The sequence below is a fragment of the Aquila chrysaetos genome, chromosome 13 (genome assembly GCF_900496995.4).
Source record: "Aquila chrysaetos chrysaetos chromosome 13, bAquChr1.4, whole genome shotgun sequence".
In the NCBI taxonomy this organism is placed as follows: domain Eukaryota; kingdom Metazoa; phylum Chordata; class Aves; order Accipitriformes; family Accipitridae; genus Aquila; species Aquila chrysaetos.
In genome coordinates, this window is record NC_044016.1 from 10386823 (window position 1) to 10414804 (window position 27982).

General features: G+C 40.7%; 1 protein-coding gene across 1 annotated transcript; it reads right to left on the bottom strand.

The window, feature by feature from the left end:
- Positions 1–104: 104 nt before the first annotated feature.
- KCTD3 (potassium channel tetramerization domain containing 3) lies at positions 105–27982 on the bottom strand. The gene is made up of 18 exons (XM_030034436.2): positions 27499–27982; positions 23075–23128; positions 21583–21628; positions 20651–20724; positions 20143–20201; positions 19875–19955; positions 19016–19156; positions 17650–17740; positions 14813–15003; positions 10807–10922; positions 7293–7380; positions 7040–7156; positions 5810–5980; positions 4539–4694; positions 3448–3544; positions 1815–1999; positions 1574–1712; positions 105–1251 (listed from the first exon to the last, which is right to left on the bottom strand). Exons 1-18 carry the CDS (start codon positions 27570–27572, stop codon positions 669–671), a joined length of 2463 nt encoding a protein of 820 aa, XP_029890296.1. The 5' UTR covers positions 27573–27982; the 3' UTR covers positions 105–668.

Below are 27982 nucleotides of genomic sequence, written 5' to 3' on the forward strand. Positions count from 1 at the left end.
ACTGCCAGTTCTGTGTATTCTGCCAAGCACATTTTTATGCATGCTCTCAGTCACAATCAGCAAAACCCATCATCCGATACCACACATTTTCAGAAAGCACAAGCAACACTCCTCTGGCAATTTATTTGGTCTAAGAGGCAAAATAATATGCTATTTTGAATAGCTTCCTCCTTAACCTGCACAAAACATTTCAGATTTCAGACAGCAGCATACAGAGCAAGGATCCCATTCATAAAACAAGACTACAGAGGCAGCCCTGTGAATTAGGCAAAAACCAACCAAGACAGCAGCAGCTCTGCAGAGCAGTGTGTGGCTGCGTCTAAAAGGCATCTTCCACCGAGCAACCAAGTATTCCTTTAGCACCCTCCCTTCCCCCAAAACAAAAAATAATCACAACATCACATGCCTGACCACGTTTACGCAAGAATGCACAACAATATTTTGGACCAAGTACCGTACTACATTTTGGAGCATTACATAAAGCCACACATTGATGTGGACGACTCTTGAAAGGTTTGGCAGTAGCCAGGTTCTTTCTCATAAGCTTGCAATTTTCATTCTGGTTATCAGAACAAAGTCCCATTCAAGAAACAACCCACAACACGTAATGTTATGCCTGCTACCAGCCAGAGGGCACCTGCACCTCATCTTTGCCACCAGTCACATTTTCATAAGCCATAGTCTTGGCAGGATGAGTCATTCTTCCGGTGACGTGGTGAAGCAGCTGTCTTCGTAGGCGATGGAGAAGCCGCACCAGGTAATTCAGGCCCACCTTCAGCAAGGACTGGTACAGAGGCCAGGAGAGGCACTTTCTTCCTTCCCAGGAAGCCAGCTCCTTCAAACCCCATTTTCTTTTTGCTTTCTGCTTTGGCTTCACACTCTTCTTCTGGTCCTCTTCTTTTGAGATCCAGAGAACTCTCTGGCAGACGGTAAACCTCTGTACTGCAACACCCACCTGCATCTGTCACACCTGTGCCTCGCACTTCAAGTGCTGTTGTCAGGACTGCCTTCCTCTCAGCTGTACTGCCCTCAGCTGTTGCCTTCCTGGCCTCTGTCTGGCTTGAATTCCCATTTGCAGCAGCTGCCTTCTCTGTTGGGCTTTTGTTGGGTAAGTTAAAAGCCTGGAAGTCCCGGTAACTGTGAAAGCTCTCCGTCCGCCTTGCTCTTGCCAATAGGGGGCTTTCTCTGTATGGCCGCACAGACCCATACGTGGCTGTTTCATGGATTGTTTCGTGGTGCTGCAATTGGAGGCTTCAAAAAAGAAAAACAACCAAGGAAGAGAAGAGCAGATGTTAGGCTGAGAATAGCAGCCAGTTCTGCACACCCTGCTCCCACCCACCACTGCAACTCCCACTAAAATTGCAATATACTCATTACAACCCCCACACAAGGGCTTCCAGATCACTTACTTTCATCTGCGCACACCTAAACCATTGGAAATCGAGGAGTATGTGTGTGTAGTTCAAGACACTTAGGGCATGGATTCAGGGGCTCTGGTCACCAAACCCCTCTTTGCCTACCTGAAGGGTAAAACCTGTAGTGTCTGCAGCCAGTGCCACCCTTGGTGACTTACCTGGAATTAGATTCCCGAAGCCGGTTTGGCTGAACAACTGAAGTGGCAGGACTGATGTTGGGTGTGGCACAGCGAGACGTACTCAAGTCACACTGGTCAAGCAACTTGAGCAGCTCTTCCTCTGTGGGGCCACCAACATCTGAAAGAGACAGCTCTTAGTGCCCAAGTCCATTTACCGTAGTCACACACATGTGAGGACAGAAAAAGAACCACACCACAGTCCTGGCATAACACAACTTACCTTTGTCTTCACTCTTATTAACCATGTCCATAGCTGTGGTCAGGTCCCACATCTGGATGCTGCCATTTGAATGCCCAGTGAAGAGGTAGCGGCGTGGCCGGGAGCCCATTCTGCTGGATCCTTCACATTCTCGCACAGTAAATGACGAGATAGTAGTGCAGTCAACTGCCTGGATCTCACAGATCCTACAGGAAGAGAAACCCCAAGTTACCAAAACAATTGCACCTGGCAGAGTTTGGCCAGTAAAGTTAGTAGTGTTTTGATTTTCTAAGGCGGCACCAAACTTGCCATCAGAAAAAGACCTTTCTTCCAGACAAAATTGCTTCCCCTGCATGACTGGCATGCTGCTCAGCTGCAGGCAGTACCTTTGCCCCCAATACATCTGCAGTCTTACTGCTTGTTTATTTTTATCAGGGAACCCCCATATGTTCCATGTCCATTTTCAGTCTGCAATGATTAGAAACCTAAGGCTTTCGCAAGAATGACAGTAACTAGCCCCTTCATAGGCTATACTTTGAATTTCAGTCTAGGAAACTAACCTTCCGAAACAGCACATTTAACCATATAAAAGATATGCAAAAAAATCCAAGGATGATAAACCCAAGGTTATCTATACAGATAACTTTTATCTTATGACAACCGCAATATCACTTGACGTGGCAGATCTCCATCACCTTTTTCCCTTTATTTTAGAAGCTTATGTGGGGAGTGAGAGGAAAAGGACTCCCAAAACTAAGCTGCTAAGGCACACTCCTCACCAAAACCTCACATATTCTGGGTAATATTTTCTACTGGCCCCTTGTATTGAGCTTTTTTACCCAAGAAGTGCCAAAATAAGTCATCTAGTAAAACCCTCCACTACATACAAATCTAGCCTGAAAAAAAAAAAACCAAAACCCCACACCAGTAATCTGCAGGGCTTCTGTCCTCAATTCAGATGCCAATAGTGTTAAGGCATCAACGTTTTCACCCAGATTTGAAGTTACTAGGCAAGAGATGCAAGAATAATAACAAGCATAGAACTGAGATGCACCATCTTTCCTGATCTCTTGCCATCTTGCTAGCCTAACAGGAAGAAAAGCAGCTGTGGTTATTCAGCCAGTTTTTTTACTACATTGGCAGCAACATAGTAGAACATTATGAAGTCAAGCGTAAGTAAATAATTGTATAGCTGACCTAGAAGACAGTCTCTCAGTTTTAAAGGTTCTAATATCTTCAAAGACAAGTACAAAGGAAGAGGGAAACTGCTTCCCTGTCTACCTTTGTGAGCAGCATAATCCCTGCTGCCAGCAACTTCAGCATTAGTGTTGAAATTTAATGTTGGCATGGTACCATGGCTGACAGTTACAGATTCTGTAAAGGCACATGAATGTTTGTTTTGTGAGCTCAGCAGGCAAGCCATCATGAGGTGAGTCTCTGCTATCACATTTTTCAAAACACCATTTGGCTTCTAGGTTATAGTAGATCATTAATTACAGTTCTGTTACTAACACACAAACTAGAGTTCAGCCGGAGCTGTCTAGCACATTAGAAGCTTGCTAAGTGCAACTCCATGCATGCCCATGGGATGGGAGACCCTGCCACCTAAACAGTCCTGCTCCTTTCTCACTTAAAACCCTAAACATGGAGGTACCTTTTCCCAGTTGAAGACAGCCTTACAAACAGCTTATTAGTGATGGGAACAACTTTTTGGATAAAGACCTGTTGATCATCACGTTCACCAAAGGGTCCTAGAGAAAAAAAAAAAAGATCACTTTTTTGTTTGTTTCAATTCCCTCACCCTCTTCCCCACACAGTCCTGAAGACCCAAACTCATATTAGTATGACCACTGTAACTTTAAAGCATCAGGACCAGGGAACCAAAGATGACGAATAGCTAGAAAAAGCCACCCAATGGTTAGAAGCCTCTACAGATAAAAATATTTTTTGTTCTTTTGTTCAACCCATTCTTGAGTTTCCTGCATGTTCCTGGAGGAATTACTATGTCAGTACAAACCCTACGTTAGGCCTCCATAATAACTAAAAGTACTTTCTTACTTTGCAGCTCCTAGATGTCTAAAGGCTTAATCAGATTTCTTGCCATAGTACTGACCACACCGTGTGTTCACTGGACATCCTATTCATCAAAGGTTCATTTGCAAGACTCAGACCACAAAGGAATCTAGACTACGTGTTTACCCATATTTACCAACATGCATTCCTTCAGTATCTCGCTATAGCAATGTGCTAGCACCATTTCCCTCCGCAATTTCAAGGTTTCAGTAAACTTTGTCACAACTTCAAATTAATTTAAGAATTTTTCACATGTGCATCATTTAACCCCAACTGAACAGTGAACTGGAATTTGCAGCAGACCCAAACCTTGCTATGCTCACCTGCTTTAATACAGTCTTCTGTGCTTCCTGTCACTCTGTAGTTAAATCAAAAGTGAAATGCTGCATCAGTTTGCTCAAGAAGTGCTATAGTATCTGTGTTCCAAAGTTTTTCCTCCCTTTTTCTCACATTCAGAGTAAGCCCTTTAAGTGTACTCACTCTATAGAGCCTAAGTAGTGAGTATTTCCAGGTGAATCTTACAGATCCCTGCCATCTTTTCAAGTGGAGAGCAGCATGTAAGACCTTACACCCATCAGCTGACTTGCATGTTATAGGGTTGAAGGCCTCTTAAACCTTTAGGAGACCAGTGAATATACAGGCTCAGCACACCGCATTCGAGAGACATCCTACCAATGTCATTTCCAGAACAGTAACTGCCATGACTCTCTGCTTCTTCCAGGGATAAGATTTTGAATGATGCAAGAGGTGTTGAGCCTGGCTGAGTTGAAATCATGCCCCGGAACCGAGTCACAGTCCATGTCCGTACATGGTTGTTATCAGCACAAACTAGAAAGGAAAAGATGACAAAACTTTTGAGATAACTTCTCTAATGATTTCTATACAACAGTTCTTCAAGATTGAGCGATCAAGCAGAATTTAGTCAATGTCAGGTCACATAGCACCTCCAGACAATTATCTATCAATCTACAAATTGTTGCTGATGTCCTGTTTTCTATTAGTTTTGTCTCTTCCCTCAGAAATTCAAGAAACAAACTGAGGCAGGTTGAACACAACATTAAGGTCTGTGTGCAGATGCTAGGACAACACTTGTCATGAGAGCAGCCTGGCAGCAGAACCCTCATCACAGTATAGTGCTCTTCTATTTATTTCATTCGTCAGTTACTCAGTTTTCCACATACAGATGGGCCCTTTCCTGGCACTGAGGGTTTAGCACCAAGTTGCAGGGGAACAGATGACCTCTGGGCTGTTTGCCTACAGTGTAATTGGATACCATGTTTCCTGTTCCTTTTTTAAAAAAAATGGGATAGCAGTAGAAAGTACATCTGTTCTCTGGTGTTCTTGCTGAATTCTAGGTGAAATAAGATTCTTTCAGAGGGAGGAGTGATTGCATCTTCCCTGAAAGCAAGACACTGTCCTGAGCGTAACATAGGAAAAACAGGATAGCACAACAACCACTGGGAGACTGCTGAGAAAAGAAAAAACACAGACAGCCCTTTGAAGCCATGGGGAAGCTTTTTCTACAGTCCAAGAAGAGACAGTGCACATTTTGCTGCAACCCAGAAAGCTCCTGGAAGGCTGTTAAAAGAAGAAAAGTCCTACAGGACCTGCCCACAACCATAAGACTTGACAGGGATACATTTGTTTACAAATCCTTTTATTTCCACAAATGGCAACCTTGGAATAAGACACAAACAAAAGAGTTAGTTGTTCCAGTATCTGGTCAAATAAAACCTAGACCTTTTAATTGCTAAAGGCTTTGAAGAATGCTTACTTTAAGAAAGAAGATCCAAGCCAATCTAGACCCTCCCTGCCCCCAAATCTGTCCAACTCATTTCTATCACGTGGGAACAATGCAAGTTATAAAGCAATGCATACAAATACGTCATTGCTCAGGAGGAGGGGAGAACCACCAATACAAGTTTGTGCATGGAAAAGATTACCTGAGACAAGGTGTTTCTCTGAGAGCATGATCTTCGTAACAGGACTTCGATGAACTGTAAAGGTCTGAAAGAGCTGAGGCCCAGACCCAACTGTTTCAGGGTGCTGTACAATCACCCTCACTGCTCCAGAGCTGGTGCCATAGGCAATCTCAATCCAGTTGCCACTTACACCTAAAGCAAGCAAGAACACAGTTGTTCCCCCTAAGGAATGAAAGCTTGTCTTACTGGGGTCAGGGAATGCGGCAGTAGAAAATAGTATTTCCAAGCTTCCGCAGTAAGACAGATATTTATTTTAAACACTGTTTACTCATTATTTTCCCATGAACAGAGAGAACATTTTGCCACTAAAAAAACCCAACATTTGTTCAATTCCAGCCTTCTCTCCTATTCTCTCCTCCCTCCTGGAAGTGAAAGAAGAGATAGATAAAGTCATATGATCAGATATTTTGGCACTCCTCACAGTGATATGGTCAATACATGTCACATACCATTTATTTTTCTGCCTTAGTGGGAGGCAAGTGGCAAAGCAATGCAAGAGCAGGGAGGACTATTGTTAAAAAGGTCACTGAGGTACCAAGATAGTTATGTGAGTAACCACTTTCTCCCAGTTTGGTTTTTTTCTGGGTTTTGCTTTGGTTTGGGTTTCTTTTTTTTTTTGGGGGGGGGGGGGGGGGTAATTTTTTTTTTTAAAAGATAGCTGCACTGTGATTACAAAAGGGTATAGAGACACAATAGCTAAGCATCATTCAGCTGCACATGGAAATGGTTTTTAGTATACTGCTTATAAGGTTAGACGCAACAGCAAGGTTGTCTCCCCCCCCAGTTCACCACAAACTATTTCAGTGAATACAATTCATAATCTAAGTGCATGTCTTGTGTAAAAGGCTTAAAACCAGCACAGGTACATTATGCACAAGCATTAATATATGATGTATTATGTTATTACATTATACGTTAACGTATAATGCATGATGTACAAGCATATGCACACATACATGTACATACATGTAGCTATTTATACATATGTACAGATGTAAGGGGAAAGGGTTATGCCTAGCATTCATCATTCATTTGAAGATGATTAAATGAAGAAAAATTCATTGTTTATGTCAAGGGCTACCTTGTCTGCTTTAGCCCTGCTATGCAGCAATAGAAAAAGTCCATTTAGACAAAGAAAAAACCCACATCTGGAACAGACTCTCACTGAAGAGACAGTGATAGAATACTGACTTGTTTTAGGTGTGAGGTAGACACTGAGTGCTGTTATAGCATCATTGGAGGGATCATGGTACAATTCTGTCACTAGAAGATCATTGTCCTTCATTCGCAATGGGAACTTCTGCATGTCTGTGGGGAAGAGACATTTGTTTATTACTCTGAACAGACAGAGTTGTTCTGATGCAACCTAGACCAACTAAAGAGTGTAAGAACAAAGCTGCTCAGTACCACCTCCTTTTTATTCCACCCTGCTCCCATTTCTTACCTATATAGTAGATAGAGCCATTGTTACAGCCCAGCAGCAGAAAAGACCCAGCAGTATCATAGCTTGTGATAGGAACAACATCCTGAACCTAGTGCAAACAGAAAGGGAAAAAAAAAAAAAAAAAAAAAAAAAAAAAAAAAATCAAGAAGTTAGGTTGCTACCTTCTCAGTTTTCAGACATTTTCAGTACATTTTGTTGAAGAACACCCAAGTTTGGTACTGGTCTGAAGCTGTTGTGCACGCACTCGCACGTACAATGGCATTCTTAAAGTACTGCTGGTCAATCACATTCCTCTACTAAACTGGATCTTAAGTCACAAAGTTCAGCAGAAGCATGCAGACAAGTTAGCACAACTGCTCTGGAAGATCCTTCTCCACATGAAGGCACAAAGCGTAGAGCGTTGCAGCCAAACCACATCTTCAAAAGAGGATTTTTTTTTTTCCAATATGCAAAATGAGTGTACTTCACACTTTCTGTCCTATCCCTTTGGCCCTTTCTGACAACTCCTTAAGAGGTTGCTGGGCAAAGAAACTAGACGTTGCCTCTCTAAGCCTTCCTCTACCCCCAGTTCTTGTGTCCCTCTGCCAGCCTCTATGGATATCTCAGCATCTAACAGATAGATAACAAAGGGAAAAAAATTCTTGTCCCATGACAATTTCCCACTTCCAATACACATCCACACCAAGTAAACTGGAAGGCAGCCCTGCCATATTTTACTTATTGGTCTACAACTTAAGGTGAGGGATTGAGAATGCCCTCTCTTTGCCCTCTAAGATCCAAAGGAGTGCTTATCCTCTCAGGTGGGACAGAGATCTCGAGCAAAGAAAAAGTTTAGCTTTTCCTAGGTATGATCCCCTACCTCAAGCAATTTTTTTGCTTCAGGCCTGAGGAAGAAAAAGCCAAAAGCCATTTTATCCAGAGCACTCAAACATGCACAAAGTCATAGCATTTTTCCTATACTCCATATGTTTCAGTCAGTCCACTTAATGGACACTGAATATTAATTCATGGAAATTTCAGCTTAAGTTCTCATTTCTCTCTGACCAGCACCATCCTTCCAATTGCTTCCGAGACTTAGCTTCAAAAGATTTTTTTTTTTTTCCAGACTACTTTAAAGAAGCAGTACAAGAGCAGAAAGGCAAGAAACTAAACAGTCTCAGCAGCTAGGAGTCTACAGATCAAGGTTGCAGTGTGCTCTCTGGTTCTGTGGATCAAAGGTGTATACAGAAGCTCCCTCATCTGCAAAAAGTTTACAAAACTAATGAAGGTAGAGGCAACCCATCAACAGATATACCACTTTACTCATCACCTTGCAGAAGACATAACAACTACAAGGAAAGGTCTGAGCAAAAGGATCCGCAGAGACTGACTGACTGGATCAGAGAGATCATACAAAACAAGGAGAGTCCTTTCTTCTGCAGCAGAGACAGGAACACCAGAGGCGATTCAGCAGTTGCACCTGCCAAGATGTGAACTTTCATCAGGAAACAGAGCGACACTATAAAACAGTTACTGGTAAAACATGGCCAGTGAGAATCCTCACTTCGCAGACTTTTTCTGTCATACTCTATTGCTTTGTTACCTCTTATTCTACAACACTAAATATTCAGCTTCCTTTACACCTTCCTATGCTAAGAATTTAATTACTGATCTATCTACCACCCACAAGCTCCTCTCCTTGTTGCATGCAACTGATACATTGCCAGAGGAATAAGTGCTAGGGAAACCACCTCAGCTAGTCTGCTCAAATCTCCAAGATGGAAAGAAGATGAGAGAATCAATTAGAAGCAGAGGTCAGAGTTACATCTTCAGGGTGTAACACATCAAATACAAAAATCACAGTGTTATGAAGGATAGTTTTGCACAAACTAAGCCTCCTTAAAGCAGAACTTAGAAAGGCATCAGTAAAGAAAGCCTGAAAAGAAACAAAGTTCTTGGTCTGAAATGGGGCATTGGCACATTCTGTTCCCCAAAACCTCTCTCACTGCAGCAAGTATGATTACATCCTAAGTCCAAAGCTATGGGCAACTCTTGGAAAGCAGTTACACAAATATCATGTATTCTCACGAGGAATTTGGAGATCAGAGGTATAACCCTGCCACTTAGGTCTTTATGGGGTTCTTCAAGAAGAATGTGTTCTAAAGGGAGATGAAGATCTATAGAAGATGGGTTTTTTTCTCCTTACCAACAAAAGGGCCTGAGGTACAGAAAGCACCTTGAAACTAGTTGGACTGGGGCAGGTTTTGTTTGGTTTGGGCTTTGTTTTTCGTTTGTTGCTTTGGGTTTGCGTTTTTGTTTGTTGGTTCATTTGTTTTTTTAAAGGGGGTTATTCTCATCCTCTAGGAAAAAATTAGAAAGCCAAAAACCTTGGGTTTAGGACATCCTGGCATATAAGCCCCTCTTAAAGATTTTCTACGCTTCAGTAAGAAATGCTTTCACCAAAGGAACAGTCAGTCAAACTGAGGAACTATTAATGGGATCAGAAAGATTTCTGTGGCTCCCCCTGGAAAAAGTGATGATGAATGGGACATCAGTTTTTATTCCTTATGACTTGCTCCTTTAGAAAATATTGTCAAATGCCAGCTTGTCACATAGCATTAAGTTGTCTCTTAACAGAAGATTTTGCAAGGCATCAATAGAGCTTTAAATAATGTTTTGTTTAATTCAAGACCATACTAACATGTCTGTCTCTGCTGCAGAAGCAGTGCTATCCCATGGTTATTATCTGTGTTATTTGTTAGCGGTACTGTCACTTAAGGGTTGAATCAGAACTTAGTCAGCAAACAGTGCAGCAGCCTCAGGTCAGTTCTGCCTCTTGAGATTTGCAAGGCAATTTGGGGATTTTTATTGCGTCCAGGTTTTGTGTCACAAAGATGTACATCTGGCTGTGTTACAAGCTTTGTTATTCACATGAATGCTCGACTGTTTTCTCAGACTTATACAGACTCCAAGGATATCTCTATTTAATATGCATTCTGACAACAGGAATGAAGTCAGGGCAGCCAGAAGCATCCACATGCAAGACAGACAGCTTTAAAGCACCATGTATATTTCTGCTGAAGACGACTCTCCCATTGTAAAGCAACTTTTGAGATCCCCAGATAAGAGACTGCCACCTTAACTTGTTTTCTTCTTCTTTCACACAGTGCAGAAATTGTTGTCACACATTTCCCACAATTTTTTTATTTCCTATGATCCTAGTGAGTTTTTACAAAGTTAGTAATCCACAAGGAAGTTTAAATATACACACACTTGACATTTATTACTCCAAATCACACCACGTCCTTTTATTTGAAAGCCTAAAAATCATGCTTGGTAGTACCACCAAACAATTCAACATGCTGCTCACAGGCACAATACTCTAATACCAAGGTGGCAAACTCCGTAACATAAGTCAAGGCTGAAAACCCTGTGACAAGCGTTTCACATATGCTTTTAGATTATTTTATTCTCTTTTTACTAGAAAGACATACCAGCTTATTAAAAGTGATGCGGAAAATTGAACCGAACACACCTGCCAATGCTGAGTCACAGCATTCCACACTCCCACTTTCCCTGTATGGCTTGTAGCCACCAACTGGTTGCCAATGAAGAAGAGAGCATCTACAGGGACTCCAAGACTGAACACTCCTACAAAAAATGAAGAGTCTATGAAGCTCATCTAAAATAAAGAGAAAAAAACAGTAACAATGGAATCTCTCCACTATTATCATGTCACATTTATTACAGTAGCAAGTAAAGAAAAGCCAAAACTGGGTTTGCAGTGTGCTAGGTGAGGTACCGCTCAAGCAGCAAACTTGGTTCCATTAAATTAAATGGCAGCATGATGTCATCTCTGCTGATGCAATCATTACTTGGGAAGGAGAAAGGAGACAAGAGAAGGAAGAAGAGCCCATGCAAAATATGCATTCCTTATTTTTCTACAGCCATCAAGCTCCCAAATGGCTTTATACATTCTAAGGCATTAAAAAAAAAAATAAATAAAAATCCTATTACAGCAAGCAGGATTTTTTTTGGTTGATTTGTAGGTATTTTTTTATCTGTGACTATTAAGTATCATTTAAGAAGCAGTAATCTCATGGGTTTTGCTAGACAAATTTATTCCATACTTTAAAAGGCAATTGCAAACTAGTATTACAAGTTCTCACCACTTTTTTTTTTTTTTTTAAAGTCCAAACAAATAGATGTAGTCTGAAAACGTATTTTAGAAACTAAATACAGCTACAAGGCTTCATCCTTATTCTTGTGAAAACATTGAACAACCCCAATGTGACACTACTTGAATACATTCAAATTTCTCTTTTAGCAGAAATACTTGAATCTGGAAAAATAAGCAGCCTGCAAAACCCTACTTCTTTCTTTCTTTCTCTTGTCATCTCCAGAGCTTTAAGTTTGGTTACAGTCTACATGAGTAGAAAGTACAGGCTATTAAAAATTGAAACTATATAGGGAACCAGTTTCACCAATCACCACATACTATTCAAAATCTGGAAGATAAGACTTACCAGCAAATGCTGGCCTTCCAAATAAAGCAAATGTGGCATCAAAAACACTGCAGAACATGATAGGCATTGATGCCTATGGTTACAGCAGACCTTAACATCTGAGCTTTTCTACAAAATCTGTCCTCTCTTTAGAGCTTCCTAGTCTCATCATAGATCTGAGTATTTTTAATTGAACTGCAAACTTGGATAGCATACTACATTTTGTACTATTTATTGTACCATATATTCAAAAGTTACAGCAAACTAAAGTCTGAGATAATTTCCAAGTTTGCCAGCTATGAAGTCCAGCAAACCAGCCCAGTAACTCACTCAGTTTGTAAGTAATTCCAGGCTAAGTTCTACTGCCTGGTAAGTGCAAAAGTCATTACTACTGAGGATACATTACACTACCAAGTGTCAAGCTGCACTCACAAGTTTCCTATTCCATACTGCTCACTCTACATATTTATATTACTCCTCACTAATACACTTTAGCTGCAGCAGACAGATGTCCTCAAGAGTACCCAATAGCTGGAAAATTTCCCAACATTGTTTTGGACAAATTCAAATGAACAGAGTGCCATTCCCAACCAAGAAGCAGCCCTCTGTTACACCGCAAAAAGGAAACTCAGGAAGCTCAATATATACTTATGTTTTAATTAGGATGCTAAACTGTTTTCCAGGGCACAGTACAATCATTCGATGCAGATAAGATTCAGCAGTACAGGCCACATGAAAAAGGCAATAATAAAAAATCCACAGAAACAACTAGAATTGATTACTCTAGAGAAGGATGAGGTTCAAGGAAATCAAGGAAGACAGCTTGAATGGTCTAGAGGAATTTGAAGTGTCAGTCCTGCTTAGGCTCAACAATCTTGAGACCCATCCACAGGGGAGACAATGCTATACGTAATGACAGGCTCTTGTCTTAAGGGTCCCTCTCAGTAAAATACTGCTTACAGCAGCAATCCAGCAGCAGTGTCTTATGTAAGTAATATTGAAAGGAAAGAGAGCGCTCTGGGAGAGCTCTATCACAAAGATGCCAGCCCACACAATTTTCCAAGGATGGTGTTGCCAGGCTCCAGCAACTGAAACAAGTAGTTTCTTTCACAAGATGATAGCAATGTACTGTAACACAAAGCAGGACTGCAAGCATTTGCCACTACAAGGAAACAAGACAGCTCTATTCAAGTTACTACTATTAAACACAAGCATATTTTAGGTTTTTTACACCAAGCAGCATGACCTATTATCCAAAAGAGGTACAGTACATTTTGGTCAGCGTTAGTCAGACTAAAGATTCAATCCTATAGGTACTTTCTCTCTGCTCCCCCCCGCCTCAAGTGGCATTTCCTTTGTTTCACAAAGTCACTCCAATGCAGTACAGCCTGTTTAGCAAAAGTGCTTCCTTCAGTTTTGTTGCCATGTTCAGTCATAGTCTGAGTTATCAGAACCTTATGATATTGGCATATTTTAGAGTTTTTATTTGAAAGTAAAAGTCCACTTATGGTTTTTGTGTCTCTTTGCACTTTGTTTCTAAAAATCCAAGATGTTGCTTCATGTATCTGACTGCAAATCCCAAGGTAACACAAGCAGCTAAGTCAAACCAGAAAATGCAGGAGGAATGTAATAGCACAGTGCTTAAAGCAATGCCTACCAGAAGAGCACAGCTGTCACAATAACTCTTCCCTGCCTTTAAGATTTGGTCAAGGGGAGCATAACAGAAGAAAAGGCTTCTCAAGTACAATATTTACTCCCTGTTTAATACAGATATTTCATATTCAACTGTTAGACACACCTTTCATATTTATTTTTTTTAAATACAATGGAACCTCCTTTTCTGTTTTGCTGACTACGATCATATACAAGAACTCTATGAGTCACAAGTAAAACAGCAGTATACAGCTGCATTATCTCATGCAAGACCTTTGCCCTTCCCCATCTTCAAATCTGACTTGCTGTTTCCACTCATTCAAGCATGAAAATGAAGCAACAGCTGTTAACATAGCTAGAAATTGCCTGAGCATCTATCTTTCAAGTAAGCTCTTCTTTTAAAGGCACATGGATCAAAACTTGAATTTGGTCATTTTGACTTTAATTAATGACCACATTAATTCTCATGACTTCAACTATACATCTAATAACAAATTAACTCAGCTTTAAGTTTCAGAGAAAAGTGTCCACATAAGGAGATTGCTGTCATACTTTGTTAGCAGTATCCACTGCCAGAGGAAACAGACATTACTCGCATAATAGTGGTTATTCAAACACCAGGGATTAGGCTAGAGGAAGTTCCTAATACCATTCCCTTCACTGCCTCCCAAATTTGCCCTGTATTTGAACACTGAGTCAGACAAGCCATCAGATCAATACCAAAGAATATTTACTTCCGAAAATGTCTTCTTGCTGTTTCTAAAGCCTCCCTAATTGTGTGTCCCTTGGTGCCAAGGTGTACAAGCAGTAATTCGTCTATGCTTAGGATAGTAGAGTGTGCTTTTTCCCTACCTAGACACCCAAGTTATAAAAAGAATAATTTTTTTATCTTCCAAATTCCATTTATGAACTACATCTGACAGAGAACTGAAATCTTTTCATCATCTCGGTGTAAAAATACAGCTTTAATAAGGCAAAGGAAAGAAAAGAGCAGAATGTCTCAGTATCTGTAGCTTTCCACCTCAGAAACTTAGTTCCTTTGTGCTATGGCCTAGATTCAAATGCAAGTCCAGGGAAAAGTTTAACTCTTAATTTGCATCTTCACACAAAAACTCAAACTGAACAGTAAGTATTAGTTAGTATCTGTTCAGTAAACAGACTACTTTTTTGTCTTCATCTCTTTGATTTTGAGAAAGGATGACAGAGAAGAAAGTTAGTATGCTCTAATAGGTTGCTGTACGGTAGGCTTGTTTTATCACTTTGTGAAGTGAATACTGAACAGTATGGATCATACATACCTCAAAACAAGGTCACAGACTTCCTTCTGGTTAAACACACACACACACAAAAAAAAGAAAAAAAACCACAGGCCATTATAGTTACCAATTTCACTGCCACTACCACCATCTTGAATGCTCCACAAGATTATGCTACTCTCCGAGGCAACTGCAACCATCTTATCCTTGTCTCCATGAGGTCCTCCAACCACCTTAGCATTGAGAGCCACTCGCTCAATTGTCCAGTCCAGATAGGGACTTGTGAACACCTGCTGCCACCCAGATGACTCTTTGATTCTGGAAGGGCAAAGGAGGGAACAGGAAGCAGAGGTTAGAGGTTCAGAAACAGACAACTCTGTCTAAGCCTGAACCAATGGGAATGATCTAGTCTTACAGGCTAAGCCACAAAACTTCAAATTCCAGTTAAGCACTATAGTCTACAAAAGCTGTATTTTTTTTCCTTGAAGTCTGATACCGCATATTATTCCAGTGTTTTGCAGCTACTGGAGCCCTGTGCTGGGCTTTTTCCTCATATAAGCACATCTGATATAGAAGTTACAAGACCAAGCCAAGAGCTTGGGCTAGACAAATGCTAGAGAATGAGGTTCAGCATAAGACTTTAGAAGAAAACTCTATTCATTTCCAGAGGCAAGGTATCTTATATATCATGCAAGACACCCAATCATGCTCCAGCATAAAGCTGTGCTATCTAGTTGCATTTTCTGTTTATGGTATACTGTAAACAGATAATACCGAATTGAGTATAAGCTTTTTTTTTTTTTCTTTTAGAAAATAATTTGCCTGTGCAATTTTGAAGACTTATATGATGCCAGAAAAGCACAATGTATCTGATTTGATTTCAGGCAATAATTTAGATACTTTGCAACTGAGCTAAAGCACACTAAATCTCAGCAATCAAATTATATAAATGTTAACATGGAAAGCAGAAACGTATCTCGTATTTTTTGTCATTGTTGCCATTCTTTCACTTCAGCACTGCATCCTGCCTGGAGCTGAAGCACCACAAATCACTGTTGTCTACCCATACAGCATTCAGAAGTTGTAGTGAAGTCACTTAAGAGAAGGATTGCAATAGCCATAAACCTTTGAATGCAACCAAATCATTCTCACAAGCTTTATTATAAAATTTTAAAGACTTCTGTCATACTTCAAAGGAAAAAAAAAATACTATCTTTAGGATGCACTGAGCTTTGCTGTAGCTTTTTACAAAAATAATTATCTTAAGTATTTAAATAGTATCTGTTACGAGCAGCCTAAAAGAAAGCCACAAAATCAAACATCTGAATATATTTCATTTCTTACTACATGGGATTCACTGTCCAGTCCACTACAAATTACCATTTACTTTGACAAGTGATTCTGGCTAAAATTCAGGTGTTACCCTTACATTAAAATAGTACTGACAAGAATCTTAAGAGTCACATCATTTAACTGCACCACAGTAGCAACATATAAGCAAGCTATATTTAAATTTATGGGTAGAGGGAAGTAGTTTTAAGTGTATGCTGTCTCCTCAAACACTAGATATTCAAAAAAGTCTAGGCAAATTCACCTGTCAAGCCATAAAAAAACCAAACCAAACAGGTACTAAGATACAGCAGAGAGGGGAAGAAAACCATTCCCAAAAGCTGTGTAAGAGCAGAATGGAGGAGGGAAAATTCCACCACTGTATTCCTAAAGTTCCTTCAAGTTTCAGAAGAAAAAAAATATTCAAAACAAGGCAAGAGTGCTACCTTGAGTCACTATGAAGAAAAGCAGCATTTTAAATTGGCATTTTGACCTGCACCCTCTTTCAAAAACCATTCAAGTCTGACATGCTTCATCAAAAGCATCACTAATGACTTAAGTTCAATGGTACCAAGTCTCATTAAGTAGATTATCAAGCAGGAGAGGCAGAATCTTTCACTTAAGTGAGCTAGCATCCAAGGAAAACAGAGATAAAATCCTAAGGAAGGGACAATTAGCACAAAGACAATTGCAAATCATTGCCTCTTTCTCCAGTCAGACCATATTAAGCATAACTGAAAACAAGAACATGAAGTAGAGCAAGAGAAGCCACATTCAATACAAATTAAAGCAAAAAAAAACCTGCAGTGGTGAATACAAGAGACAAGTTAGATGTTATTTAAGTTACAAAGTTTAAGCAAGTAAATTAGTATTTTATATAGTGAAAAAGGCATCAAACTATGGCTTCAGCTTGGCAGTAACCAGAAAGAAGCTATTCACATTACACTCTTCATTCTCCCTTCTGTTTCTGAACCACACTACGACAGCAGTGTTAGATTGGTTTTGGCAACAGCTCTTGTTAAAACATTACTTTCCATTGAAAAGACAGCCACCAATTAAATCAAGACTACGAGATGTGAACTAAAACCAGCTTCTGTAATACAAAGGTGTTAACTATAACTTCACCTGATCTTAAAAAATAGCCAGTTTGTTTACAAGACATTTAAAGACACTTTTCAGCCATCCAGGTGAAGTAGCAAGTGCTTAACAGTTCTGCTAAGCCAAAAAACCTGAAGTTTAAGACAAGGTACATCACTTATGTAGCAAAAATCCTTTAACTGTTTCAAGTTCTTCCATAGTTGAACTTTACAGACTGTCTTCACACTCATATAGTAGGAAGAACTTTTAAAATGAATCTTTCATTTAAAAGCCTGCTTTAAAACAGGGTTTTGAAGCAGTTAGATGGGAGTCCATTACTTTTGCAACAGCATCAAGAATTGACATCAAAGCAGCAAAATTTGAGTTCCTATCAAGCATTTTATTTGCACAAACAAAAGCAGCAACTCGTATTTATAGAAGCAGACTGAATGCATGTGATCTGTCATTTCAGAGTAAAGCAAACTTTCTGCTTTGCTCATAGCAAATTGTCATATATTTTTTAGATTCCGGTAACCTGACAAGCAACGATAGTCATACCTGTAGCAAACAGCAAAATGGGCATAGGCAGCTACTATCCAATTGTGGTGGCCAGCTACTATTAGGACTTTCCGTGGGTCCACAGGAAATCCTAAAAACAACAACAAAACTGAAGTCAGTCAAGTGATGGGTATTAGAAGATGAGCAGAGACATCTATAACAGGATAGAGCTCTCTGCTAGGATATGCAACAGAAACTTTGATAATGAAGTTTCTCAAGAAACATTTTCAGCTAGATTCTAGTTAGCAATATTATTCCTCACAATCCTTACAACTACTACAATTCTTACGTGGAAGGAAGACATTTCATCTCAGTCACTACAATGCAAAGTATGCATAAGGTGAAACAGGCCAAGTACATGCCTCAGTTTTAAAGCCTGCCAAAGTGGTAAAAATTTGAGGATTGTTATCAAAGAAGAAACAACACTCTCTTTTGTAAAGTTCTTTCCAAACAGTTGGTGCAACCCTGTATTACTGTTCCAGACTGTTAAACTGAAATTACCAGTATCTCAAAATACCTATAGCTGCTCCATTTATTATCTAGTGGGAGCATGCCTGTTTCTGATCTAGAACTAAATTAGGTTTGGCAGAAGTGTTGGATGGCGATGGAAATCAGAGGTTATGGTACTACCCTGAGTTAGCTCTCAGCCTTGATATGCTAAAGAACTAATGCCTGAAGACTGCACTTTCTATCTCATTTTCCCCAAGACTGCCCTCTTCCAAACATGCAGCAACTAACAAAGAAGAAACAGCAATTCATATCCACGGCTTAGTTTATTACCTGCATATAGATTCACATTTTAACATACTCTAGATTTTCCTAACACTGCTACAATTTACACAATTATAGCTGAAATATGACACTTCTAACAGCATCATTTTGCTTGCAAAGTCAAAAGCTGGAAAATGACAGAATTCAAGCTTATCTTATTTACAGTTTTTATATATTTTATATGCAAAGTACTCTATATAGTCAAACAACTGAAGACTACCTTTACTCTAAAGACTTGACCTTGCAGGGCAAGTGAGGCACCACAAGCAAGAAAGAGGTACAAGAGCAGGAAGGAGGTCCTGAACAAAGAGACACTGAGCTGCCTGGTTTTTATCATGGCTTTAGTACAGTGTAAGGCATTTGTCTAAGGGGCCACACTAAGACTGCACGAAGAACTTCAATTTGCCTTTCTCTCAGCCTCATGTCTTGATTGGGCAGCAGTGAGCCTTAAATACTGTAGTGTTTCAGTAAGTATTCAGCAATTTAAGATCAGGCAAACATAAACAGACTGAAACCAGAAATAGTTCCTCAGTTTTTATTTCCCAGTGACAATCATCTTTGCAATTTGTTTTGGTTTAAAACTGACATTCCTCACCTAGCCTGACTGTACCTTCCCCAGTACCAGCAAGTGTAGGTTGGACACCACCTCCATGAATCTCACTTTCGGAGCAGTTTTGACCAGTTCTAACATCAGCCAGTGGCCCAGCAGTATTATTTATTTTACGGCTGGGAATGCCTATAAAAGAAGAGAGATGTTTGGTCCCACTCTATAAACTTTAGCAATATAACAGATACTCTTATACTTTCAAAATACAGGATTAATACTTGTGAATCTTGATCTAAAGTCAAATTCATCTGCTATAAGAATTAGGCAATATCATAACACTGAAACAGAAAATGCTTTTGCTCTCTACGTTGACATTCACAATTTAAGGAACTATCTTCAGAAAACTTGTCAACAATTGGCTAGATATCCCCTAGACTTCAGGTTAACACATGAACTGTGTTCATCTCTACGGAGAAATAAAAATCTAACAAGTACTCATATTACTTAAGTTAAGGAAAGCTCATTTGTGGTGATTTGTTATCTAGACATAGGGCACCTAAAGTGACTGGACCTTCAGAAAGAAGAAAGCACTCCATGCTGATGACATTTAACTGAAACATACTTGAAGATACTCTACTCTAGTCTACTACCAAACACAGCCTACTTGGTATTAACATGCCACAACCCCCTGCCCAGTATTCTAAATAGGCCATTGCATACAGCATAGAGATAAAAGCCTTGTTTTTGAATCAGAACAATGTTCAATTCAACCATTCATCTTAATCTTTCCATAGGAAAGCCTTCTCTGGAGAGTTTGACAGCTAGAGTAACTACCTCAGCCAATCGCCCCCACAAACTAAAGCAGTAAGTGACTGCAAGCAACATCAGATTGTGAATACAAAAATACCTGGAGGAGGCAGGTAGCCATGAAAAAGGACACTGCCACAAGATGAGCGTTCCAGTTCTTCACATAGTAGCAATCTTCTCACTAAGGAGGAAAACCAGATATGACCACAGCTTTCACTTCCTAGGAAGCATTACATTATTTCAAATAACCTTCTGTATCACTAAGTTTGAAAATCTTCAGGGTCACAACTGCCCAGGACTTGTAAGTGGGTCATTACTACAGTAATAAATATAAGATGACTTCATATTAAAAAAAAAAAAAAAGTTACCTAAAGGAGTGATTCCATAGAATTCAGCTTCATGCCTAAGAACATTAATACTCACTCCCCTAGAGAAAGAAAAAGCGAAACCAAAAAACACAAGGACAAAGTGAGTCAATACCTTGAATATAAATACTTGCATATAACTAGATACGACACAATCTGAACATCAAGCTACCTAACAGTTTACAGAATTACCACCAAATGTTGATGTCTGAGACTTCAAAGTGATCTTAATATTAATTATCTTTCATTAAAATAAGGATACAGAAACAATAAAGAAATACATTGCCAGAAGTGGTTTAAATTACAAGAATCCCTAACAAAATATAATGCTACCATTTCTGCCTCCACCACGCCACACATACACTCTAGACATGGGCCCAGATCTACCAGGGAGCTGAGTCATATATTAGGCATCCAACTAGATGAGTAAAACTGAACAATCCTCATTTGAAAAAGTCTTCTATGCATCTGATCAAATTAATTTTCACTTGAAATAATTAGAACTTCTTACCTTAAGTCTAACTCCTTTGTGCGAAGAAAATTTAAAATAGGTGCAAATGCTGCTGGATCTCGATCAATAAATATCTGCAAAGAAAAACTGCTGTGCTTTAGCATTACTATGGAGCAACCATCAACTAAAATGATTTTTTATGCTGAGCATGGGAAAGAGGAGTTGAAGATGTGGCAGCAGACAAACATAACCCAAAGGTTTTGGACCTCTCCTTTGCTTTCATTATTCTTCTAATTCACTAATTCAACATTCTTAAAAGATATATATGCAAACACTGCTGCAAATAGATGGCACTTAATAAATATGTTCTTTAAGCTCCATAGTCTCCATAAAGGTCAATGGGTCCTCTCACTTTCTATCATGTGTTCAGAATGCAGTAAATGTAATAAGATCAAGATAAGTTTAGCCTTTTTTTAAGTCAGTTACCATTACAACTACCTCTTCACTTTTAGCAAAGTACTTGTGTGCCTTACTATCACTCAACAACATTTCCATAACTATAGTTTCCCATTTAAGAATATCATATACACAGACTGAAATGGCCATTTTGCTATATATATTTGCCAACAAAAGCTACGTTTCCATGCCAGGATTGCTCAACTACATATGCAATAGCTATCTAATGAAAATTACAGCTGTCTGCAATACAGCAGTTAGCAGTTTTTCTGTTTAAAAAAAGTACAGTTGCTGTCTCTGCATTGTCCATACAATGCAGAATGAGCACAAAAATATGCACATTGATCCAGTTTCATTTATCTTGGAATGAAGATGAGAACCAAGAAACCCAGAGATGTCACCAATTTTCATGAAAAGTTTAGACTGACTCAGGCAGTGTAACTCCCATTAGCACCCACAGCGAATATTCTTTAGGAGACAACCTAACTGAAAGCATAACGTTAATTTAATGAGTTATCAGTAGGTTTATTACTCACAGCACCAGTTTCATCCTTCAGTGTTGAAATTCTTCCACTCAGCAAACTGCAATACAGAAAATCTTCATTAGATGTCCCTCAGAAATGTACTAGCACAAATACAAGATGCAACACTCTCAGTCAATTTGCTGTCTTCGGGTACTGTTGGGTTGCATTTTGGCAAAACAGTGTAGCTGAGCAAAGAAAATTGTCTTGGTAATGCAGAATGCTGGGGGGGCAGGGCAGGGCGGGTGAAGTATCTCTCCTGAACAAAGGAGCAGTGCATGCACACCTAAGGAAAGCCTAAGAGCTGCATCATAAGGACCTTTAGAAAAGAGACACAAGGTCTAGCCTGAAAGGATGGAAAAGTTTTCTCAGGCACCCAGAGGGCTGCATAGTTTGTTACAATCTAGTAAATCGTTAAAAGCTGCTGAAGTGAAAAGGAAGAGTAAACAATCCATTCTGCAAAGACTTACTGGGCAAGAATGGGGTGGATGAGTTGCTACACAATTTTACTTCAAAGTTTCTCTCCCATCAGGTCAAAGTACAAAGATCCATAGAAAACACAACGCCAAAACATTGTTTTAGAGATAAGAAGCAAACTAACTAACATCAACAGTTTTATTTCAAGATTCCATCTGAGTCTGGATGGCAATTACCTCTGAGATTTTTCCAGTACTGGATGACTTTCAGAACAGCCTCCTTAGACAGTATATTTAGTGTTGAGAGATTGGGGAATAGCATGGGACTTCCTCTTTGTGCCTTTCCTTCCATGCCTCAAAGAAGGTGACACTTCCCTGGCACTCCATTTATCTGAACATTTCAGTAAAACAGGAGCAGGTAATGCTGCCTATGTCAGCTGCCAGGCTTTTATTGGGAAAGAAGTCTAGAGTACAAAAATTAAATGTAAGGAAGCAAAATTGCCAGCCTTTAGGTTTTCTTTTATACATTTAGGATTAACTGGGGTGATAGAGGTACAGCAACTACAACACAAAATTACTAGGGTACAACCAGTAAGCAGCACAACCTACAGAAGTAGTAATGGTAGTAACATAAGAGTTAGCAGAAGCATGTTCAATAATTCAACAGCTCCTGTACCACAAGTTAAAACCCTCAAAACTTTGAGTTAACTCAGGGTACAGCAATAACTCAAAAAACATAAAAGGCAGTGCTACCGTGCATGGTCAATAAGATCACAAGAGGTAATATAGTAACACAGTCAGTGGCACCTCCCTTTCCTGCAGATTTGGAGCCTTATTTCCACAACACTCCGTCTAAAAAGTGACAACTCTTCAGCACACATAAGCTGCCATTGCACCATTCAAGACAGAAGATGCCTTTTGGATAACAGCTTATTTCAAATGAATCTGTCCCATTGCTTGAGATAGGGGGAAAAAGCATTAAGGAAAAAAACCACTATTTACAGCATAAATTAAGAATGGAAAACATATATATTTTTTTTTAAATTACTGTTAATTTGTCTTTGTTTACTGTGATGATGTATTACAAATACCTGGAAAAAAAGGAGTCTGGAATCCACATCAGTGTTTGTCTTGAAGTGCTGAACCTAGGAAACCAAAGTTGTAAGTTTAGAATCAGCTGTAAAATTGAAAGGAAGTCTGCTTTATTAAAATACTTTCGCTTGTCCTACAAAGGTGATATCGAAAGGGTTTGGGAAGTTTGAGAACATATAAATGCCTATACAGAGTCAGAGGCTGCAGATTCTTTGCACAGATTGTCCTTGAGCATGAAGCAGGACTGTCCAGAGACCCCAAGAGTGTCATTCTTTATATGTTTGTAACACACTGTCCCAAGCATCCTACATTTGCTGCTTCTCATACTTTGTCAACATTAATGCTTGCAAAAAAACCCAAGCAAAAAAACCCCCCGCACAAAAAAAGCAGCCACTAAAATAAAAGTTTATTAACAGTGCACTACATTTGTCATTAACTGCAAGTTATCTTTACTCAGGACTCAAAAGGTGCACTGCAAAAGACTACAGTAAGCTTCAAGTTAATATTTTACGGTAAATTTAATTATTTGCCATTTTGCTATTTGGGCCCTCTTAGAGGTCCAAGGTCCCATAATAACAGTTAAAAGTAAGAAAATATTTACTCTGAATCATAATGGTATTATGAAATAATACAAATTATAGTATTATTTATAATGCCAGACAGTATTTTACACAATAAATAACTATGAAAACCTTTATACTTCTTCTGGTTTTGATTTAATGTGAAAGAAGACAAGTGGACTGGCAGCTTGGAAAATGAGTTCATGCTCCACATAGGCGCTCTCTTACTAGTAGCATGACTAAGAAACCTTTGGTGACCTCTTAATTAATGGGAGTCAAAAAAGGAAATGCAAAAGTAAAATTCCATGACAACTTTCCATATAGTACAGGAATACATTACAAAATATTTTTGGAATAAAAGTACTTAATCATAATTTATCTAGTTTTCACTGCTTGTATTTTCCAGTTTTGGAAGAAAAAAAGACATAAACAAAAAGCATTACTTTATACCCCCTGAGAGGCAGAAACAACAAAGGCTATATGGAACTACCATCCTGCATGAAATGTGGATTGTGTAGCTGCTCACTGCAAGCATAACAATGACAAATCTGTATTTAACAGAATATCTACAGTATCAGCATTCTAAGCACAAACATGCACTAAGTCTTTTCTAAACAAAAAAAAATAAAGAGAATCAAAGCAGTTTGCTGCTTAAATGGAAAGTGACTTCAAAGTATATTTGCAGTTTTGCAGAGCTTTTGTCATCAGGAATACAGATCACTACCCTTTTCTACTAAGGGAGTAAGGGATGATTCATTTAACTATATTATAGTATGTGCATAATAGAAAACAATGAGTTACATGAATTTTATCCAAGACTAACCCAGACACTGCTTGTAACTATGGGGATAGATGCAGCATCACCAGTTAGCCCTTTTAAAGATCTTCACAAGCTAAAGACTTTTCTTGTCTGATACTTTAAATACTTTACAACTTTCAGTTATTTTTCTGTTTTTAGAAAAAAAGAAAAGAAAAAAAACAGAGGACTTATGGTTTCCCAGGAAGGTGTGTATAGGCAGAAAGGTCCAGAAAAAGTACTAGAACCACAGCTAACTGGCATATTCTACAACACTGCATGATAAATGCTAAATTAATTCTGAAGCAATAAAGAAGTCTGATGTGACCATGAAGACATTCAGGATCTTTGAACAAATGTTTGATGTTTGAGGACTCAGTAGTACTATCTTCTCAATACACTACAGCACAATTTCTGACCAGGAGGCATGTTTGCATTTAGGCACATGAGTGACAGTCAACTATTCAGAGGTGTCAAGACTGAAGTTTTGCTGGTGTTTTGACCAGCTGGGTTCCACTCTAGTATTACCTGTCAGCTAAAGAGCTTAGTAGCAAAACATTTGTGACTGGAAGATGTGCCAGAAGAACAAGCTACACAGTAAGGAGGACAGGAAAAAGAGCCATCAACTGATTCCACGTTTGTCTCCCTGCAATTTTATTGCTTTGCATAATCAGTGGGTTTAGACAGCACAAGGATTTTCTGTCTGTGATTTAGCACTATGGTACCAGTTTAGTAAGCAATACCTCACACTAACATGTACTTTAGAACTTTTAATACATATACATTAATCTATGTAAATAATGAGAGTCCTGCTTTCCAGGATGCAGAAAGAAGCTTAGCTAGCAATGTTTACATATATAAGCGCACCTGCAGCACCATGCAGCTAACATGCAGTGTTCAGACAGGTGTCGTATGAGGAAAATCAGGCAAACCCAGTCCAATATTCTCAAATACTCTTAAGCAGGTGACAGCCTAGTTATTTTAAAGAAAATATAGGCAACTGGAAACAGGCACACTTAAGTGTCAGTTATAAAACAACCATTTTCATAGTCTATTGCACTTGTAGAGTTCTCTTGTAACCAGAGGGAGATAAAGGGTCAAGAGAATTCCCTAAATTTGTTACAGGAATTTCTGTGAATGTTAACTTGCAAGAGGCTTGTGCTCCCAGCAAAGGAATCCAAAAGTTGAGACCAGAAACTGTTGGATCAACACAACAAAGAAGCTCTGGCAGTCCCAGGGAGCAGTGGGAACCTCACATCAGAACATGGAAAGCTGGGGTCTCTGTACTAGATGCTCCAAAGTATAACTGCTGTCAGAGACAAAGGGCAGTGCTGGTTTCCCCTTCTCAACCAACTCTACCAACAAAACTAAGAGTTTCAGGTTTCCAGTAAGGATAACAGGATCTAATGAAGAGGAAGAAATGTGTATAGTATCCCACGCTCCCCCATTTGCTGTCCACTGTCAGCTTTGAGTCACCTGCCTTTGCAAGCTGAAAAACCTGGCTCAGATACATTTTTCAAAGAAGATGGGCACTCCAAGGGAAGTTGAGCTTGCAAAAGACCAAAACCTCTTACACAGAAGACCAGTACTATTACACATTGTCTCCCTATTAAAAGGGAAATGTCTACGCACACATTTCCTACTCCTTACATCCAAATGATGCCTGTTGACTAGAATCTAGACCTTCAACTAGAAATGAAATACATACAATTGTCAGTTTGCCTTATTCTTCATACTTCCCTGTGTAGGCAAGCCCTCTGAGGATGTGTATTTCTTCCCCGATTCATGTCCTGCACATAATTCTCTGTTCTCTGCAGATGCATTTAATAAGTAAAATCCATTTAAGATTATGAGATTGAAGCATCCTTGTTATTCCACTTGTAACAAAAACCCAGAAGATGAGCTGGCCTATAATTTCAGAGAAAGATTTCACTGAAGAACCTTAATCAGTGTCACATGAAATCTGGTCCAAGCCAACATCAAAGTTATCCTGAAAGCATCATTAGAGGTGAGTTTTGCCTATGCAAGTTACAAGCAGCTCCTCCGGGCGGAACCGGGTTCTTAATGTCTTCTTTTAACAAAGGAATTCTGCATCAATTTTTATGGCACCCTGCTTTAAGAAAGGCTGCAGCACACATTTTAGTTACTAGAACAATTCCACCTTCTGGGTAATGCAAGAAAATTCTTAAAATAGTAGTAGTAGTAGTTCCTACTACTTATAGCTGGTTTCATGTTGCACGCAGACTCAGGAAGACACATTACTTCAGTTTCCACTAGCTATGGTAATCTGAATGATTTCACGCCCGAGCATTTTGACAGGAACATTTGCACTATTTATCACACAGATTCTGACCACAGCTGTCCCACAATTCTCTATCTCAGCCTGCCAAAATGTCCACATATGCCATCTTCTACACTTCCAGCGTACATTCAAATACAATACAATCCTTTATTCTGGTTGATAGCAGCAGCATCGTATCAGCCTTTTTAATACCTTAGTCTCTGAGTCTGCTAGACAGACCGATTACCAGAAGCCTGCGGATCTGATGGCAAAGCAAAGCTCTCCGTCCTCCTCTCCTGAAGAAGCAGGATGCCCAGAGCCCGTAAGACACGTTACTGGAAGACCTACCTAGAAACCCCAGAGGCTGCAGGCAGACACCGCGCAGGACTGCCAACACTTCCCGCATTACGTACCCCCGGCTCAGCTCTCCTGCAATATGCTGGGTGAAGCTTTATTCAGCCCCCCCCCCCGCAGGCAGCGCCACGTCCAGGACACGCAGCCCCGGGAGACAGGTCTCGGGCGAGTCGGCACCGCCGCCCCCCCCCGCCCCGGGACGGAGCGGCTGCCGGGCCAGCCCGGCACCCGGCACGGCCGGGCAGACCCCCGGCGGGGGCCGGCCTCACCGAGCGCGGCTCCCCGCGGCCCCCCTCGCTCCGGTGCCCTCCGGTACGCGCTGGCCGCCGCCGCCGCCGCCGCCGCCCCGCGGGACCGCGGCGACCCGCCGGCAGGGCCCGGGGCCTGTCCCCCTCCGCCCGCCCGCCCGCTACCCCCGCACCCTCGGCTCACCTGGTGCCGCCCACGTTGAGCTGGATGATCTCCCCGCTCCCGGCGCCAGCGAAGCCCCCGCCGTTCCCCGCCATCTTCCCCGCCGCCTGCTCCAGCCGGCGCCCGCCGCCGCCTCCCGCCGCCGCCGCCGGAACCTCGGGGTCGAGGGAAGCAGCGGCGGGGCAAGGCGAAGGCGGCGGCGGGGCAGGAGGAGGCGGGGGATCGGCCAGCGGGCTCGCGCAGCCCTCCGCCGCCGCCGGGCAGGGCAGGGTCAGCGTCCGGCCAGGCTGCGGCCCCGCGGGCTCCCCGCCGCTCAGGCCCGGCCAGGCCGCGCCGCTTCCCCGGTCCGAGAGGAAAACGCCATGGCAACGCGACGGCACCTGGGGGAGGGGGGCCGGCGCGGGCCAAAACGCCTCGAACCGTTCGCGGAACGGGGCCGGCTGCGAAGGGGCGGGGACCACCCCCACCCCCCCCTTCCCGGCGGCGGCAGCGGCGGCAGCAGCAG